Raw genomic sequence first — 16,372 nt, 5'->3', positions numbered from 1 at the left:
TATAAATGGTTGATATTTCATTATTTTAAAATACCTCTTACATTTACTGTGTACAATTAGTAAAATAATCAGATTATGTACCGTCTCTAAGAAGTTGATGCTAAATTGATTCATAACCATCTAGCTACCAAGTGAAAATAAAGTCTCTTTTACTAAAAACAGAGCGCAATTTTTGCATGTAGTTGAAATTTCTGAATTCAGAAAAAGTGTGGAACAAGGAGTTTATTCGTTTCTGATTATTTTTACTTGCTTTGAAAAATTGTCTGGTCCAGCACCATCTTCACAACTGTTCCTGTGCTTGAGTTCATCGCCGAAGCTACGGTGTCAGTCCATCTCATTGAGGGTCTCCCTCGTTTTCACTGCCCCTCCCTCCACTTTAGCACGCATGGCATTCTTTTCCAGGGACTGGTCTCTCGTTACCACATGTTCAAAGCATGTGAGACCTTTAATGACCTTTTGTTTTCTTCATGAATGATGTTTCTTATGTCCTCCCATAGCTCATCAGGTCATCTGCCATTAATGTTCAATGCATCAAATGCGTTCACTTTCTTCTTAGTCACTTTAAATTGTATATTCCACAAGATGTACACTCTTAGAATTCACATGAGAACTCTCTGTTATTTCCATCTTTTGAAAAAGCAGCTCACTGCCATTGCACTGATTCCAACTCCTAGCAGCTCTCTGTGTAAGGCAGCATAGAACTGCTCCTTGGAGGTTTCAACAACGTAATTCTGTATAAGAACAGGCAATCTCAACTGTCTCCTGTGGAGCATCTGGTAGGTTTGAACTGCTGTCCTTGTGGTTAAAACCCAATGCTTAGTCCTCAGCACTGGGTTAATATGTTAATCCAAGTCTTAAAAGTTTCCCTTTTCTTTGCAAAAAATGTCTACATCTCAGAAAAACATAAGAACCAACTTACTTCTGTCCAGTTGGTTCTGAGTGGTACTGAGTCTGGGATTAGCAGCCCCATTCTTACTGGGTTAAGATACCAAGCCCCTCAGAGCAGTCCCTGTATTTACCTTAAAAATGAGTTTGATTCAATCATTGTTTTTGATAGTTAGCAATATTTACTTATTCTTTGTCCTAGTTTTTTTATTCTTCATATAGGACATATAATACAGTCAACATTTCCCTAAAACACGTTTTTGGGGGGTTTGGTTTATTTTCCCCACTGAATACCCTCATACATCACTAAATAAGCCTGCCCCCAGACTTTCCATATGAGTGACCAATCCCCCCAAATATGCATTTTCCTCCTTAGTGTCTAATTTACCTAAAAATGAAGTGAATATGTGCATATAAAATTTAATTTCATTTGTGCAGAAGTACAAATTTAGTTTGTACAAAAGTACAAACATAAGTAGACTGGCCTGAAGTTATAAAGAATATTTGATTACTTTTTTACTTATGGATTCAAACAGCTAAACATTTTAAATTGGTTTTAGGCATATTGGGGATAGTGGTCCCGTGTGAAAAAAGTAGTCTTTAGTGTGTTTAAGAAGTGAAATTATGAAGCAAATTATGAAAATATTAAGATTAAGATGTGAAGGATATGATTTGTTCTAAGTGGAATACTCACAATATAGGCATTAAATATATCTGGCACAAAATCTCTTAAGGAACAACTACCATTGTGTTTTTTACCTTGTTTTTTTTTTTCCTATGAAAATAAGTAGTGCCAATTTGGATACATTTCAAATAGTCCTTTGATAGCTGAGAATTTGTCAAGTTTCATTAAACAGTAAGGAAAAGAGAGCAAAATCATACTCCACCAGCCCATCCAGTTCTGCTTTCTTCTGTGTGCTCCTGGGTCTGAAACACAAAATGTCATATCAGTTATATGATTAGAAACATGTGCTTCCTGAATACAAGCAGGATCGTTTTCATCACTTAAGAGTGGACTGTTGTTACAAAGGCCCTAGAAGTCCGTGGAAGCCCCATATCCATTTGCAGGATCCACACATAGACTAAGCTTCCCGCAACCCCACCTCTGACCATAGGGGAGGGACGTGAAGAGCCGTGTCATCAGACAGAGAGTGTCATAGAGAAGACTGTAGCACATACAGTTAGCTTAAAATGGGACGCCATATTTGATCCCCATTTTGACCCATTTAAAAATTGTAGCAGTTTAGGGGGAAAGAGTGAAGGGTAAATACACGTGTGCGAAGGCGCCGTGAATCCCTGTGAACACAGACTAGGGATGTTAATAACCCTGTTATCTACAGAGTGCAATGGAACGTAGATCATTGCAAAGGCAAGTAGGTTAAAGGTTAACACCGCCTCAGTTTATCTCCCTTTTGACCCATTTTCAAGTTGCTCTACTTTTTAATTTACTTTGCTTTATTTTTGATTGAGGTTTTTCGCTATTTTATTTTGTTAATGCTCTTAGCTCTTTTTGTTTCTTTGTTTTTTATATGTGTATGCTGTTTGATATACGAAATCCAGGATGGGTGAATCTGCAGAGACAGGCGCTGGATTAATGGTTTCTTGGGGGTAGGGCATGGAAGGTTGGGGAGTTGGGTAGGGATAGGAGTTAATAACAAGGAGTACAAGAAAGGAGAAAATGCTCTAAAATTGAGTGTGGTGATGATTGTACAACTCTTCTTCAAATGATTGAACTGTTGCATTTATGATTCGTGGATTATATGCCAATAAAAGTGTGGGACTACTGTTAATCAGTAGGATCCCTGGTGGTGTAGTGGTTATGCACTGGGCTGCGTTCCACATGGTGGGCAGTGAGAAAGCACCAGCAGCTCCATGGGAGAAAGACTGGAAACCCACAGGGGTCACCATGTGTCTGAATTGACTCGATGGCAATGACCTTAGTCATTTAGCCAACTAATTTCTTATTTGTATTTAAGATTGCAGCATTCAAAATCTTCTACATATGGGTTACCTATGCGCTGGTTCATATTACAAATACATATGACATTTCTGGTCTTTCATGAGATGACTTGGAATTACTCTATCTACTATGGCCAAGGACAATCTAAGCATCTGATGTGTAGGTGAAAAGGAAATGTTTGTTTATTGAACTTTATGGGATAGCTGGACAAAATTAAATTTGTACCAAGCCTTATTGTGGTACTTATTTAAGCATAATGTAATCGATTATTCTTTTAGCAACTATTGAGTAAGCCCAAAAGGTTGTCTCGCTTGAGAAAGAAGAGCATTCGAGGAGAATGAAGACCGTGGAAAGCGGGCATCTTACAAAGCCCTATGTGGTTCTGAATGACGACATGGTGACTGACTGAGGGAAGAGTTAGAAGCTGAGGAAGGATGGGCAGCCTCAGCAAGATTTGGAGAAACTGCTCTATCATGCTAAGAAGATAAAATATCTCCTGTAAGTAAGTCATTGAAAGGTGTGGAGCTCACAATTTAGAGTATATAATTAAACACACCATGGAGGGAACAGATTGGAAGTGGTGAGATGGAAGAGAACAATGAGATTAATTGAAAAGCTATCGTGCTAGCACAGAGGCTTAGAAGGCCTTCTGAGGAAGCATGAGATCCTGGGTTTGAATCCCAGCAGTGTCATAACTAAAGTTCTTGTGATGATTGGAGAAAAGATATAATAAAGACCCAAAGAAAAGCAGTGCAGATAGAGCCGGAGATGAGTGAAAGTCTCCAAACAGAAATAACTGTGAAAGTTATTTGCATGTGATAAAAGAGACCTATAGTGTTGACAAAAATCATCCAAAGCAAGTCAGGAGACTTTGCGACAGAGATCGCAGTACCATCAGCAGATCATCTCCTTTGCTTCCTAGGCCTCAGCGATGCTATGTTTTCTAACCTCCCTTCCAGTTTGATGGGGTCCTCGGGTACGCCCTAGCCAATAGAATATGAGCAGAAGGCACAAGTGCTACTTCAAGGCCAAGTCCATAAAAACCTTTCATACAGAAGCCTCCTCCCCACTCCCCACCCACTCCACCCGCTACTCCCTTTTTGGAGTTGGAGGCTGATGCTCAAGTTTGAAAAATCCTGGGAAAGCCTTGGAAGTCGCTATCAACCCGAGTCCCTGAATGACTGAAGTTGGCACGTGCTAGTCACCACTGAGCTGGCTAGCCAAGTGGGTCATTATATGAACACGTAATAATTTCTACTTTCCCTGCTAGCTGAATTACTGAAGGTTTTAGGTTGTTGCTTCATGACAGTTAGCCTACCTGGCAAATACATCAACCTGGATAATACTAAGGTGTCTAGAGAAGAGAGAGAAGCCGAAAAGAAAGAAAAGGACCAGTCAGTGAAACAAGGGGCCTGCTAGAGAATATTCTATTACAAAGGGAGGTGAATTATCGATTTTAAGAATGGTAAGAACTTTTTTTTAGGCATAATGAACAAGACAAGATTTTGGGGGGTAAATAGTGAAACCTTTGTTATGCATTATATTTTCCTCTAAAGATAAAAATAACTTTAATCCCCTTTTTGGAGGTAGAATGAGGTGAATTATATTTCTTGTAACTACTAATTTCTATGAATATCATTAACATAGATATTTTTAAAGTAGTAATTGCCAGCTCTTTGCTACTTTGTTTTGGATATGACTCTAAATGTGAATGAAGGGTTGCAAGGTCACTTAGCATACAATTTGTTCACAGAACATGAAAACGTACCAATCATCAATATCGTGGCTGCAAAATTAAAAATGAATAGTGTTCCATGTATCCATGTATGTATTAGATTGTTCTTGAAACAGAGATCATTTAGAAATTCTAAGGTTATCCAAACTTGATATTCTAAATTTAATATTTTTCCCACAAACTAAAAAATATATATATTCTAGGGAATTCCAATGTTTATTGAATGAGCATCTTAAATGTTCTGTCAATTTGGAATAAAGTCATCTCAGATTTTGATAAATTAGAATTTTAAATTCCAAAGAAATCACAGTTTTTAATTGCCTATTTTCAGAGTGAAAAATTGGGTCCAAATAATTAACCTTATATAGTTTTTCAACTAATAAAGTTAAAGTTCTAGTTTCCAACACCCACATTCAATGAGGATGTTAAAGATACATTCACCCCAAGCAGCTGACAAATCAGATAAATGATTTCTAGTTAGCCAGCATAATTAAGATTCGTCTATCTTTTTCTGCCTATGATACATTAGTGCCAAAATCTTCTTCCTGCTTTGTATACTAAGACATAAATAAGATAAAAATAAGTTTCTAGCATTTCCCATCAAAATTAGTCGTCTTTTACAGACATCATAGTGATTTAGAACATATTTTTAGCCTGAGTTACTTTGATTATTATAGTTTTGATATATTTCCAAACATATTCAGAATGACTCTTTCTTTGGAAAACATAGTGTACTAATTTCTAGATAGAATTTAGTGATTTACTTTGATTGCTCTGTGCTTTTTTATTTAATAAAATAGGCTTATTCTATGTTTGAGTTAATGGAACATGTCTTCATAATTAGAAGCCTCATGAAATGTACCCATCAAATTTCCTATTTAAAGAAAACATTTTGTGTTTCTTAATCTGTAATAGGAGTGATTATGAAGAGACTTAAATTAAAGCTTTTAGACTGGTGAAGTCATTCTCTGACTCATTAATTCAACATATTATGCTTGGATTTGAGCAATACAAACAATTAAAAGCCAACAATAAATCACTAGTTAATTTTCAAGCTCTCCACAGCCTCCTATGTTAATACGGTAGAGGACACACTCTTAAGATCATCCCTTATCATGTTCTCAATTATCCATTTTGATTTTAGACTGGGAATATTTGACTTTATTTTTATTATATTCGTTTCTTTTAGAATTTTGCCTTAACTTACACCATCCCATGAATTGATCCTCCCTACATTGTGATGTTCATTTCCTTCAAGTGGGGTTATGCAGTCATCAAAGCTACCTGTTCTCCATCTCTCCTCTCTGCCATCCCATGCCCTCAGGAAGCCAATGCTCCTTTACTGTTTCCAAGGGGATACTCTGTCTTGAATTCCATGCACCGAAAGCTCTTGGTTGTACCGATGTACACACTCAGGACTAGCAGGATTAGTGAGATGAAACTAGGGCCATAGTGGTGGCGAGGAAATTTTAGAGAACTAGAGGATAGTTGTGTGTTTCATCAGTGCTCAACTGCACCCTGGATATGTCACCCTCATCTTACCTTCCCTTTTCTTTCTTCTTCCATTGTTTTTTGCTACTACTCTTATCTCAAAAGTGGGGTTCAAGCCTAATTGAGAATCAGCTATTTGATTCTCTCAGTGTTCCATTGCCTCATTATTTTTCTATATTCAAGGATCATCACTAAAGGAAAAAAAAAGCAAGAAATATCCTATAAGTGATAAAAATAGTGGATCTGTGACTAGTGAGTGCCTTTTTTGTAAAGAAGTTGTGAGTTGACAACAGTAATCCTGGCTCTATAATGCAAAATTTTAGCAAACAATAAATCCCCATTATTGTACTTTCATTTTTGGAAACATCCGTCTATGATTTCAACATACTTACCTTTGGACAGTCCCATGTCTGCCAGTTTTCCCTAAAGTCACAAATAGACAGCACTGAAACATTCTGGATTCGTTTTAACCACTGCAGACATATCCGTTCATCGGTAACCCATGTAAGCCAACTGAAATAATAATCACTGCAAATCAATCAAAACCAACAGTCACAATCATAGGTCAAGATCCCATTCAAATAATTTTCTAATTTTTGCTTCCTCAGAACATATCTTATTTGGGAATATTTATTCAGTAGATCATGAAGGCACAAGTGTCCTTTTCTAGAAAGAGTGTAAATATGCCTGCTAATTCTAGAACATACCTGGAAAAAGAATTCACTCATCTAATGAAACTATTTCATATTTGAATTTTTTCTCCATTTTGGGATTTTGTGCTTTAGAAAAGAATTAAAGAAATTAGATCAAAGCTAGTGGTCAATCTGCATGGAAAACAACACTAAGTTGGCTACTTTACATAGGTAAACTCAATTTTTCACTTTTTAATTAGTTGAGAGAGAGCCCAGTGTGGCGGAAAGGCTGTCTTCTTCTCCAGGCAAATTTGTGTTTGAAGCTAGGTTTTAGCTGTGACGATGGGCAAGTGTTCAAATTGGGGTCAGTGTCATAATTAGAGCTGATGTATAGGAAATAACTGAAATCGTGCTGGACACATTCTAGGTGCCAGTGAAGGGCAGCAGCGATTGCTTGACTGCAAGGATGAACTTGCAGACAGAGAACCCATTGTAAACAAACCATAGGAGTTTGGACATCACTGTAAAATAACCCACCGAACCAGAAAGAGTTTCCTTGGCAAATCCTGGTTTCAGCGACTGCTGGCTCCGTGATCTCGGGTTAGTTACATAGCAATGTGTGCTTTTCTCTCAATCAAATGGAACTAAGAGTACTATCAATTATGAACATTACTGTAAATATTAGCTAATGTGATAAGGTTACCTTATGTTTACTCCTGGAAAGATCTACAGTCTCAGCTTCCTCTCTCTCTTCTAGGGTCATTATGAGTCAGAACTGGCTCTATGGGTGAGGTTTCTTTGAGTGAGATTGCGGTGGAGATTGACAGGCAATTAAAAAAGTAACAGTTGATCTTGATCATTCTAGAGTGGATTCACCTTGACAAGGTCGAGTAGGGCCCTAGGATAGAGTTCTTTTCCCTATTAACAGCACCTCTTTAGTACTGGACAGCTGTTCTTCATGGAGCAGGAGAAGAGAAAGCAGGCCTTTACCTGGTAAGACCAGTGATTCTTGGCTTACTCGTGATTCATGAAAGCCTAGTGTGTGACTGACAATAGCTGTACCCCATAGGGTGCTCCATGGTTTGGAGGTAGATGATGGACCTCCTCTTCTAAAGGTGAACGCAAATCCCCAGCTTTGGGGCTAGCAGCACACCACACGGGGATGTGAGGGGATGGGTACTCAGGGCTGGTAAATGGTAAGGCGACCCAGAAGCAAACCTTATCCATGGTAACGTGGATGGTGGCTGAAGTTCTGTGGGGGCCTGAAAGTTGCTGTAATCAGAACTCATCTGGCGGGACTTAAAGATGCTGGGGCAGGGAGAGCATGTCAAGGCCTCATCTATGTTGTTGTTATTAACTCCAGCTCACAGGGACCCTATGTGCAACAGAACACAACACGACCCGGTCCTGCACCACCTTCACAAGTGCTGTCATGCACGCGGCCATTGTTGCAGTCACTGGGTGCGCTCTACTTTACCAAGCATGATGTCCTTCCCCAGAAACCCATCTTCCTGATAAAAGGTCTGCCATCCTCAATTTTCAGTTTTCTGGTTGTACTTCCTCCAAGAAAGATGTGTTTTTTGGACAGTCTGTGTTACCTTCTATATTCCTCGCCAACACCATAATTCAAATGTATTGAATTTTCTGTAGTCTTCCTCATTCATTGTCCAATTTTCACATGTATATGAGGCAATTGAAAAAACTATGACTTTGTTAACACTTTAAAGAGGTCCTGCGCAGCAGATTGGGCCAATTCAGTACGTTATTCAGTTTCTTGGCCGCTTCTTCCATGACCATGGATTGTGGAATCAAGTAAAATGAAATCCTTGACAGCTTCAATCTTTTCTCCATTTATTATTATCTTGTCTATTGGTCCAGTTGTGAGCATATATGTTTTCTTCACGAGGAGCTGCCCTCCATACTGATGACATGATCCTCATTAGTAACTGCCTGAAGACTTTGGCCTTCAGAAAGTAACATGGTGCCGTCTGCATAGTACAGGTTGATCATAAACTTCTTCTAATCCCGATTCTTCCTTTTTCATGTAGTCCAGCTCCTCAGATCATTTGCTCTGCGCACAGCTTGAACAAATATTGTGAAAGGACAACCCACTTCTGACTGTGAACCATACAGTATGCCCTTGTTCCTTTCCAATGACAGAGTCCTCGTCTTTGGACAAAATATTAATAGATGCGGGAAGAAGCCCCGAGAGAAGATGGAGGGCATGCTGAGACGCGGACCCGAAAAGGACTGCTTGCCATGCAACGCTCTCAAGAGCTAGAACGCAACAAAGAAGTGATAGCATTGAAGGAAGAAGTCCAGGCTGCATCGAAAGCATGAGTGAAAACAAAGCTCCAAGAATTAACAAAATGCCAACTGAAACGTTTCAAAAAGTGGATGCAGGTTTTGCATAAGAATAAATCAGTTTTCTGGAATTCTAATTTTCCCCAATGTAATCCATACTTTATTATGATCCACACAGTGGAACGTCTTTGTGTAGTAAATAAAACCCAAGTAAATATTGTTCTGATATCCTCTATTTTCAGCCAAGAGCTATCTAACATTAGTAATGATATTCCTTGGACCACATTCTCTTCTGACCCCAGCTTGGATTTCTGGCAGCTCATGGTTGATGTGCTGCTGCAACTGTTGTTGAGTTATCCTCAGAATAGGTTACTTGCATGTGATATTGATGATGTTGTTAAATAATCTCCACCTTCTATTGTGTTGCCATCTTCCTTTAGAATGAGCACATAGGAACTTTTCCAGGCAGCCAAGCAACCTTCTTCCAAATTCCTTGGTATACACTACAGAATGCTTCCAGCAGGGCATTCGTTTCCTGAAACGTTTCCATTTGAGTCACGCCCAACAACAGGTGAAGGTCCTGAAAGTTTTGCTAAACCTGAAGTCCCAAAGCAGAATCGATTTTGAAGAAGCAGTTCTTCCCCAGTCGTATTTTGAGCACTTTCCAGCCTGACAGGCTCGTCCTGGGGCCCCCTCTGACAGTGTTCTCCTGGTTTTCATAACGTTCTCAGTTGCTGATCCCTCAGAACTGGATTGCCTGATCTTTCTTAGTCTGTTCTTACTCGTGCAGCTCTCTAGAATCCTGCTCGGCAGGGTGAAATTCTGGTGGCACAGTTTCTGTTTCCAGGATGATAGCAACATGCAAGCCACCGTAGTATGACAAGCTGACAGGCATGAGAGGCATGTAATAAGTATGGGTCACCACCCTAAGTTTGAGAGAAAGCAGGCCAGACGAGGAAGAAGCAAGGCTGAGGACAAGTGTAAATTCTGCTATCTTCCTGTCAGTCTGAACTTTACATATTTATGTCTGATGGAAGTATCCCTTCGACGGAGCAGTGAGGTTGCATGTATATGTGAAAAGAGTATTTCTTAACCACCATATAAAATCAAACTTTTGATTTTCAAAGTTGTAAGTATTTAATTTTGCATAATAATTTTATTTTTTTACTTATTATATGTTCATTACAAACTCCCTAGAAAAGCAGTATAAACTTTAATAAGATTTCGACTTGTAATAAATTCACTTTGTTTGCATGAGGAAGAATCCGAGATGAAATTACCTTGAGGCTATCATTTCTGGAACTGGAACTTCTCTGGGACCTACATGTCCAGGGTAAGTGGTATCGATAATAAATATCCGAACTGCAGGATTCTTTGCCCCGGCCTGCCAAGAAAATGGAACTGTATAAGCTCATTTAATTCCAATTATCATGGACATGTTTAATAAGACATTAGGAGTTATTATGTGCAGCAAAGTGGGTTTTGATTCAAAACCATCCTATGAAAGAGAGTAGAACTTCCCCTATACTCTATACTTACTGGAACAGATACCCAATATTTCTCCACAGACCTGCTGGTGGGTTTGGAGTGCCCACCTTTTGTTAGAAACCAAGTGTTTAACTGTTGTTCTCCTTTGTAGAAGCTTCAATTTATCTTTATAAGTTAGCAATGCTGACCATGTTACTTCTGAACAGCTTTGTTGTATGTCATGAATAAGAACTTCCTTTTCATGTACCTGCCAGTCAATTATAAATCTTTTGTTAACAAGATGGAAAAATCATATTTTAAATGTTTCATGAGAGAGCTTGAGTGTATATGAAAAATATTTTGGATATAAGATTATAATTTTGGCATCAATCATGTTTTTTTCGGATCTCCGAGGGAAACGTGTTCCTTCATTGTAATAGGGGTAATTATAACAATAATACTTTCAGCACGTGCTAATGGGAGCGCAGAAGGGTATTTGCTTTGACAGAATGGAAAGAGAACTAGATGAGCCATCGTTTTTGCATTTACCCTATCATTTGTTTGAGGACAACCACCCAACAGGAAATCTCCTAGATGTTTCCGTTACTACTGTTCCCATGACCCAAGATTAGAGAAATTTCACCTCCAAAGAAGGTGTCTCTGGGATTTGCAGTTTGTTTGTTTTACCCTTTCTGTGCTCCGATACGCCTCAACTTCACCTGGCAGTCTAGGTCATGCCCAAACTGCTCTTCTACCAGAGTAGATATTCTTACAAATGTAAAAAGACTTAAATCCACAAAGTCCTGGGAGTCTTAAATGACTTAACACTGTTTACATCCATCTAATGAATTGTCCGATCTCTTTTATGATTTCTCTCCTTCACACCTAGGTTTATCAGGGCATCCCATGACTCTTTGACAGTGTCCTCCCCTTTAGCCTAATAGCACATATTTCCCTCTGCAACTTTGGTCTGCAAAGAAAAAATGCAAAATGCCGGCCCTGATTTAGCTCTCAGTGTCCGTCAGTCTTCCAGTCTAGTTTTCCTGTTCAAACAGACCCTTCCAAAGGTGTAAGTTCTTTTACATCTTGGGTCCCTCACCAACATTCAGGCTTTCCACACAGCCCTTGAGAGACCACGTATCTAGACATTCATGTTCTATCTTTTGTCTTTTCTCAAGCGACTATGAATATAAATATTACTGTCCTAGTTCTTGTTAGCTCTCCTCAAGCTGGCTCCAGACTCATGGCGTCCAGGCACCCATGCACAATGGAACAAAATCTCAACTGGTTGGGTCCCATCCGCATGATCAGTTGCAGATATGACCATCAGGACGCATAGCGTCTCCGTTTTTGAAAGTAGAACATTAGGGTTTTCTTCCTAGTTGGTTTTAGTCGGGACGATCTACTGAAACCTCAGTGTCCTAACAGCACACCAGCTTCCATTGACTCAGAGAGGACACATGAGGTGAACTGGCCAGGAATCAAACCCAGGAAGGAGAGAAGTCTACCATCAAGCACCCACAATCTCAACATACGTCTTGTCTACTCTTCACGCTTCAGTTGCCTTGCTTTGTCTCCAAATCCACTCGTGCATGTGCCGCATTCCTCACGGTTTTGTTACATACGGGAACTCACTAATGGACAAAGAACTCGATTCTAGCATCTCTTTGTGCAAGAGGAGAATTTATACCTCGACACTCTGTTTTTTCAAATTTCTAAGAAATGATACCATGATGCTTCTCCATTGTGACCTGGCCATTTTCCTACTGCACAGACAACTCTCCTCTTTCTAGGCACATGCTGGTTAGAAAGCACGCATTCTAATCAATCTACGCTCTAAGTTATGCACATAACTTAAGAATTACCTCATATCTAATTATCCTTAAACTCTTCAGAGAGTTCACCTGCCTTGTCTAAACGGAAAAGAATATAACTTCTGTCACAGCATCTAATACCTGGCAAGAAGATCAAGTTCAACATTTTTGTTTCCCGTTCTAGTTCACATCATGAGAATTCAAGAGGGAAGTGCAAAATATAACTTTACCCTGAATTTGAGCATGAAATATAAAAAAACCTAAAATTATGTTAAGCTTGTTTTTCCTCCATGATCTAAACCATATGTTCATCAAAGATTCTGCGGTGGATTTTGCAAAGACTACTTCATCCAGTTTAACCAGATGTCCAAGGCAACAGATGTCCATATAAATAATAAAGCCCAGTACAATGTTTGCCTTACAATGCACAAGGTTAAGAAGCTCTCCAAACTTGTTGATCCCACCTCTAGTCATCATTATGCTTGCTCATTTTGATACCGGGAAAATGAAAGCATTTTTAAGTGTATTCAACATACCTTTGGATATGGAATATTTATTGTTCTAGGATATTGTTCATCTCCATAATAGGAATAGGCAATAACAGGGATATCTGTATCATTAAATTCTGCATATGCTATAAATTTTCCATTAGGAGACCACCAGAGAGCATATTTTGTAGCCAGCATCTCCTCTGAAAAACAAGTACTAGCATGTTAGTTACCATGATATTTTATTTTAACATTATTATAAACACTTTGAGATAGCTTATTAACTGGAGTAATCTATTTAATACTAGTGTGTCACATGCTTTACTTCCATTATTTAAAAAATAATTTAGATCAAAAAAGCAGTTTACATGTGTAGCCTATAGCAAACACCAATTGCTCTAGTTAAGAATTCACGAAAATCAGCAATGTAATTTAAAGAATAAATAATAAGTATCACAGTAACAATGGACTTTTCCTTCCAGGGCAGCTTCTGTCTTCTTGTGCCCAAAGCAGCATAAAGAGTTCATTTGAAAGTCATATAAATGTAGAAAGTTTAATTTTTCTCTTAGGATATTTTAAAAATCAAGTTAAGTGTACTTGTGCTTTTAAACACACGGATAGGAATTAAACGAACATTCAAAGTCCAATTGGGTTCTACATTCTATGAGTCATTACGTTTACATTTTCTTTCAATCTCCATCTTATTTTTAATACTTTAAATAACTAAAAGGTATGTACTAGAATAAGAACTGATGGGGATATAAAACTTTGGATTTTTATATAAAATAATGCAGCCAAATGAGTAGTTTTGAATAAATATTGTTTCTCATTTCAAAAACATTAATAAGAAAATATATACTATAGGACTTACAGACTATATGCTTCTGGAAATATAAATTATGATTACATTGTTATATTCGTGTTTGTGAAAATAAATTCTAGTCTTCTGATTGCAAGATTTTTTTTTTTAAGTAGGTCCTGTTCATGACCTGAGGTTTTCAGAAAGTATACCACTCAGCTAAATAAGGTCCCCCTTATAGAAATCCTACTCAAAGCATGACATTATTTTAAAATTAAAGTCTAGGAGAGCAGTATTAGATTCAGCTTACCTTCATAAACCCAGTCGGGGATTCCATTAAATATTTTATTTTCTCGTCCATTATATGTTATTTGAAAAGGTGGGTCTCCTGGTCTTTGTTTGAAATAGATATTGTTTTGATAGACATATGCCTGAAAGTGGTGGTGAGGTTAGTAAGTAATTTCAAAAGCAACGCAACGAAGCTTGTATATTTGTGTTAATTATTCACCTAATAACCATCAAAAATAGTGAAAATCCAGAGGCAAAAGACTCACAATGGAAGTATTTCAACATTAAAAAGAAAACTAACTTATAATAGCACCAATTATTATTTTTAAGGTACATACAAAATTTTGCTGTTATATTAACCAAATAATTATGTATATTGACAGGAAGTCAAGTAAACTTCTGAATATTAATAACCAGCTACATGTAATCTTTATTTAGAGTCCTTAAATAGGCACTTGGACAAAATTTCATGTTGTCTGAAGCTAGTCTGGGAAACTTGTGAAAACCATATTTTTCCTGAGCTTTCTGGCACAGATCATTCTGGCTGGGTATAAGGATAAAGTTTTTGACGGCGATATTTAAAGAAATCTATCCATGAGCTCGAGATTTTGCGGAATTCTCAGATGGGTTCCAATTTATCAAAACTCTTTCCATTTTTAACCACTAAAATAGTCATGAATGCATTTTTTTTCTTTTAGGGAAGGAAACTAAACAAAGTCCAAAAGTAAATGGCTTCTCTTTTATTTAAAAGATTAAACATTTCTATAATTTAAACACTTACTAATTTGCTCCCCACAGGCGACCAGCAAAAATACTGAATTAGAGGAGGAAGCTCATTTCCTCTTACAAACTCCCTAGAAAGAGAGAAAGAAAGAAAGATGCTGCCCAACGAGGAAAAAAGCAAAAACAACTCTGGATAAATAGAGAAAATGAACAACTGCCCCCCGCCCCGCAAAAGAATGTCACTTTTGTTGCGCAAACATCAAAATGTAGGGATGCCGGTGGAAACAATGATTGTGGTTACACAATTACATGACATTGGATAAGCCACAGACTTTTCACGGGCTCTCCGTTTTCTGACATTTGGTGAAGGGATTGGATGCCCGGCTTATAGAGCACATTTACCAGGCGCACATCTCGGGAGATGATCTAATAGTACTCCTTCCTTTTAACAAAAGCAAGCCTGAGGGCAAGAGATGGTGTGGCTTCTGAAGGCTGCTACCTTGGCTGCCTAGTGCTGGTGTAACTCAAGCGATGACAGTAACAAATCGAAATTTCGTTTCTTACAGGTGAAGGGGTTAGAAATCCAAATACTGAGTGCTGGCTCAAGAGACACACTCCCGGAGCCCTCTGTGTGTCCTGGCACTTACCTTCCTCTCTCCCTGCGTACTCTTGCTTGTTTAATCTCTTTTATATTTCAAAGGAGAACTAACAGCTGAGGACCCACTACACCAATCCTGCCTCATCACCGTGACAAAATCGCCACGGGCATCAAGGGGAGGGTTTACAGTACATACATTTGGGGGACATAATTCCATCCATAACAGTCACATTACTAGTTCTTGGTAGATTCCTAATTAAACTTGTCTTTTCACCCCTGAGACTAAAATTTGCACAGACCAGATTGCGATGGCCACGAGAGTCCCTTGCAGCTCTGAGATTCTATAATTGCACTGACGTGTTTAATATGTACACTTCCACATATCTATGTGGATGCATATGCATTTACATTTTTGAAACTAAGATGCCATTTGACAATCTCTCCAGAGAGATGACTTCAGATCAGAAAAGGAGAGGAACATCTGATCGCAAGCGAAACTGAAAAACAGATCACACACTGGGCAGTTTGCCTTACGCTTCCAAAGCCCTCCAGCCAGGAGGAAATTTCAAATATCCTATTGGCCAGAGAGCTCACGTTGATGTTTAATGGCACCCTGAAGATACTCCACTGACTGACTTGTATTGTAGAGCGTGTGTAGCTTTTCAGCGAAAATGTGTTCCGATTTCTATGTGTTAGAAAATCATGGGATGGCGTGCTTAAGTTTTGACTTTTCTTCCCTTGAAGATTGTTTTAATAGTTTCATCAAGACTGTCTTTGTGGGGAAAGCAAAGCAAGATGTGTTCCCATGGTATCATTTGCAGAGCTCTAAGAAAGACTTCCTTGCCTCAAAATAAGCTCTGTCTAACTGGACCAAATCATTTGTAATTTAGGCACCTGGGAAAACTTGGACCACATATTACATGGATCTAACACATAACACGGTGTAGCATAAGGCCAAACCACAGTGGAGAACATGACTGGCCGATGCCTGTTGAATGGAGGAAGCGTGTTCTCCTTTAAAGAAGACCGTTGCCATTGCTGTGGGGCCAGGGCTGCAGAGGACAGTATGAGAGCACAGGTCCTGGCAGGTCTGCGAGGCTGTGAACGAGTCATAAGCAGACGAATGACCCAGAAGAAACGATGCTTGCTATTGACAACTTCACCATCCTGCCTGTGCCAGACCTCGCG

At 38.7% G+C, this 16,372-nt stretch overlaps 1 protein-coding gene across 2 annotated transcripts in view; it reads right to left on the bottom strand.

The window, feature by feature from the left end:
* Window positions 1-16,372, bottom strand: part of FAP (fibroblast activation protein alpha) — a 103,316-nt gene that overhangs the window by 51,433 nt on the left and 35,511 nt on the right. For both annotated transcript variants that reach the window (XM_075529537.1, XM_075529536.1), the window contains exons 7-12: window positions 14,645-14,717; window positions 13,886-14,006; window positions 12,825-12,979; window positions 10,288-10,391; window positions 6,464-6,599; window positions 1,768-1,812 (exon numbers count right to left, since the gene is read on the bottom strand). In XM_075529537.1, coding sequence (XP_075385652.1) covers window positions 1,768-1,812; window positions 6,464-6,599; window positions 10,288-10,391; window positions 12,825-12,979; window positions 13,886-14,006; window positions 14,645-14,717 — 634 coding nt within the window. The remainder of the gene's footprint in view (window positions 1-1,767; window positions 1,813-6,463; window positions 6,600-10,287; window positions 10,392-12,824; window positions 12,980-13,885; window positions 14,007-14,644; window positions 14,718-16,372) is intronic.

Source organism: Tenrec ecaudatus, chromosome 13, assembly GCF_050624435.1.
Source record: "Tenrec ecaudatus isolate mTenEca1 chromosome 13, mTenEca1.hap1, whole genome shotgun sequence".
Taxonomy (NCBI): Eukaryota; Metazoa; Chordata; class Mammalia; order Afrosoricida; family Tenrecidae; genus Tenrec; species Tenrec ecaudatus.
The sequence above is the reverse complement of the archived record's forward strand: the minus strand, read 5'-3'. Positions and strand labels throughout refer to the sequence as shown.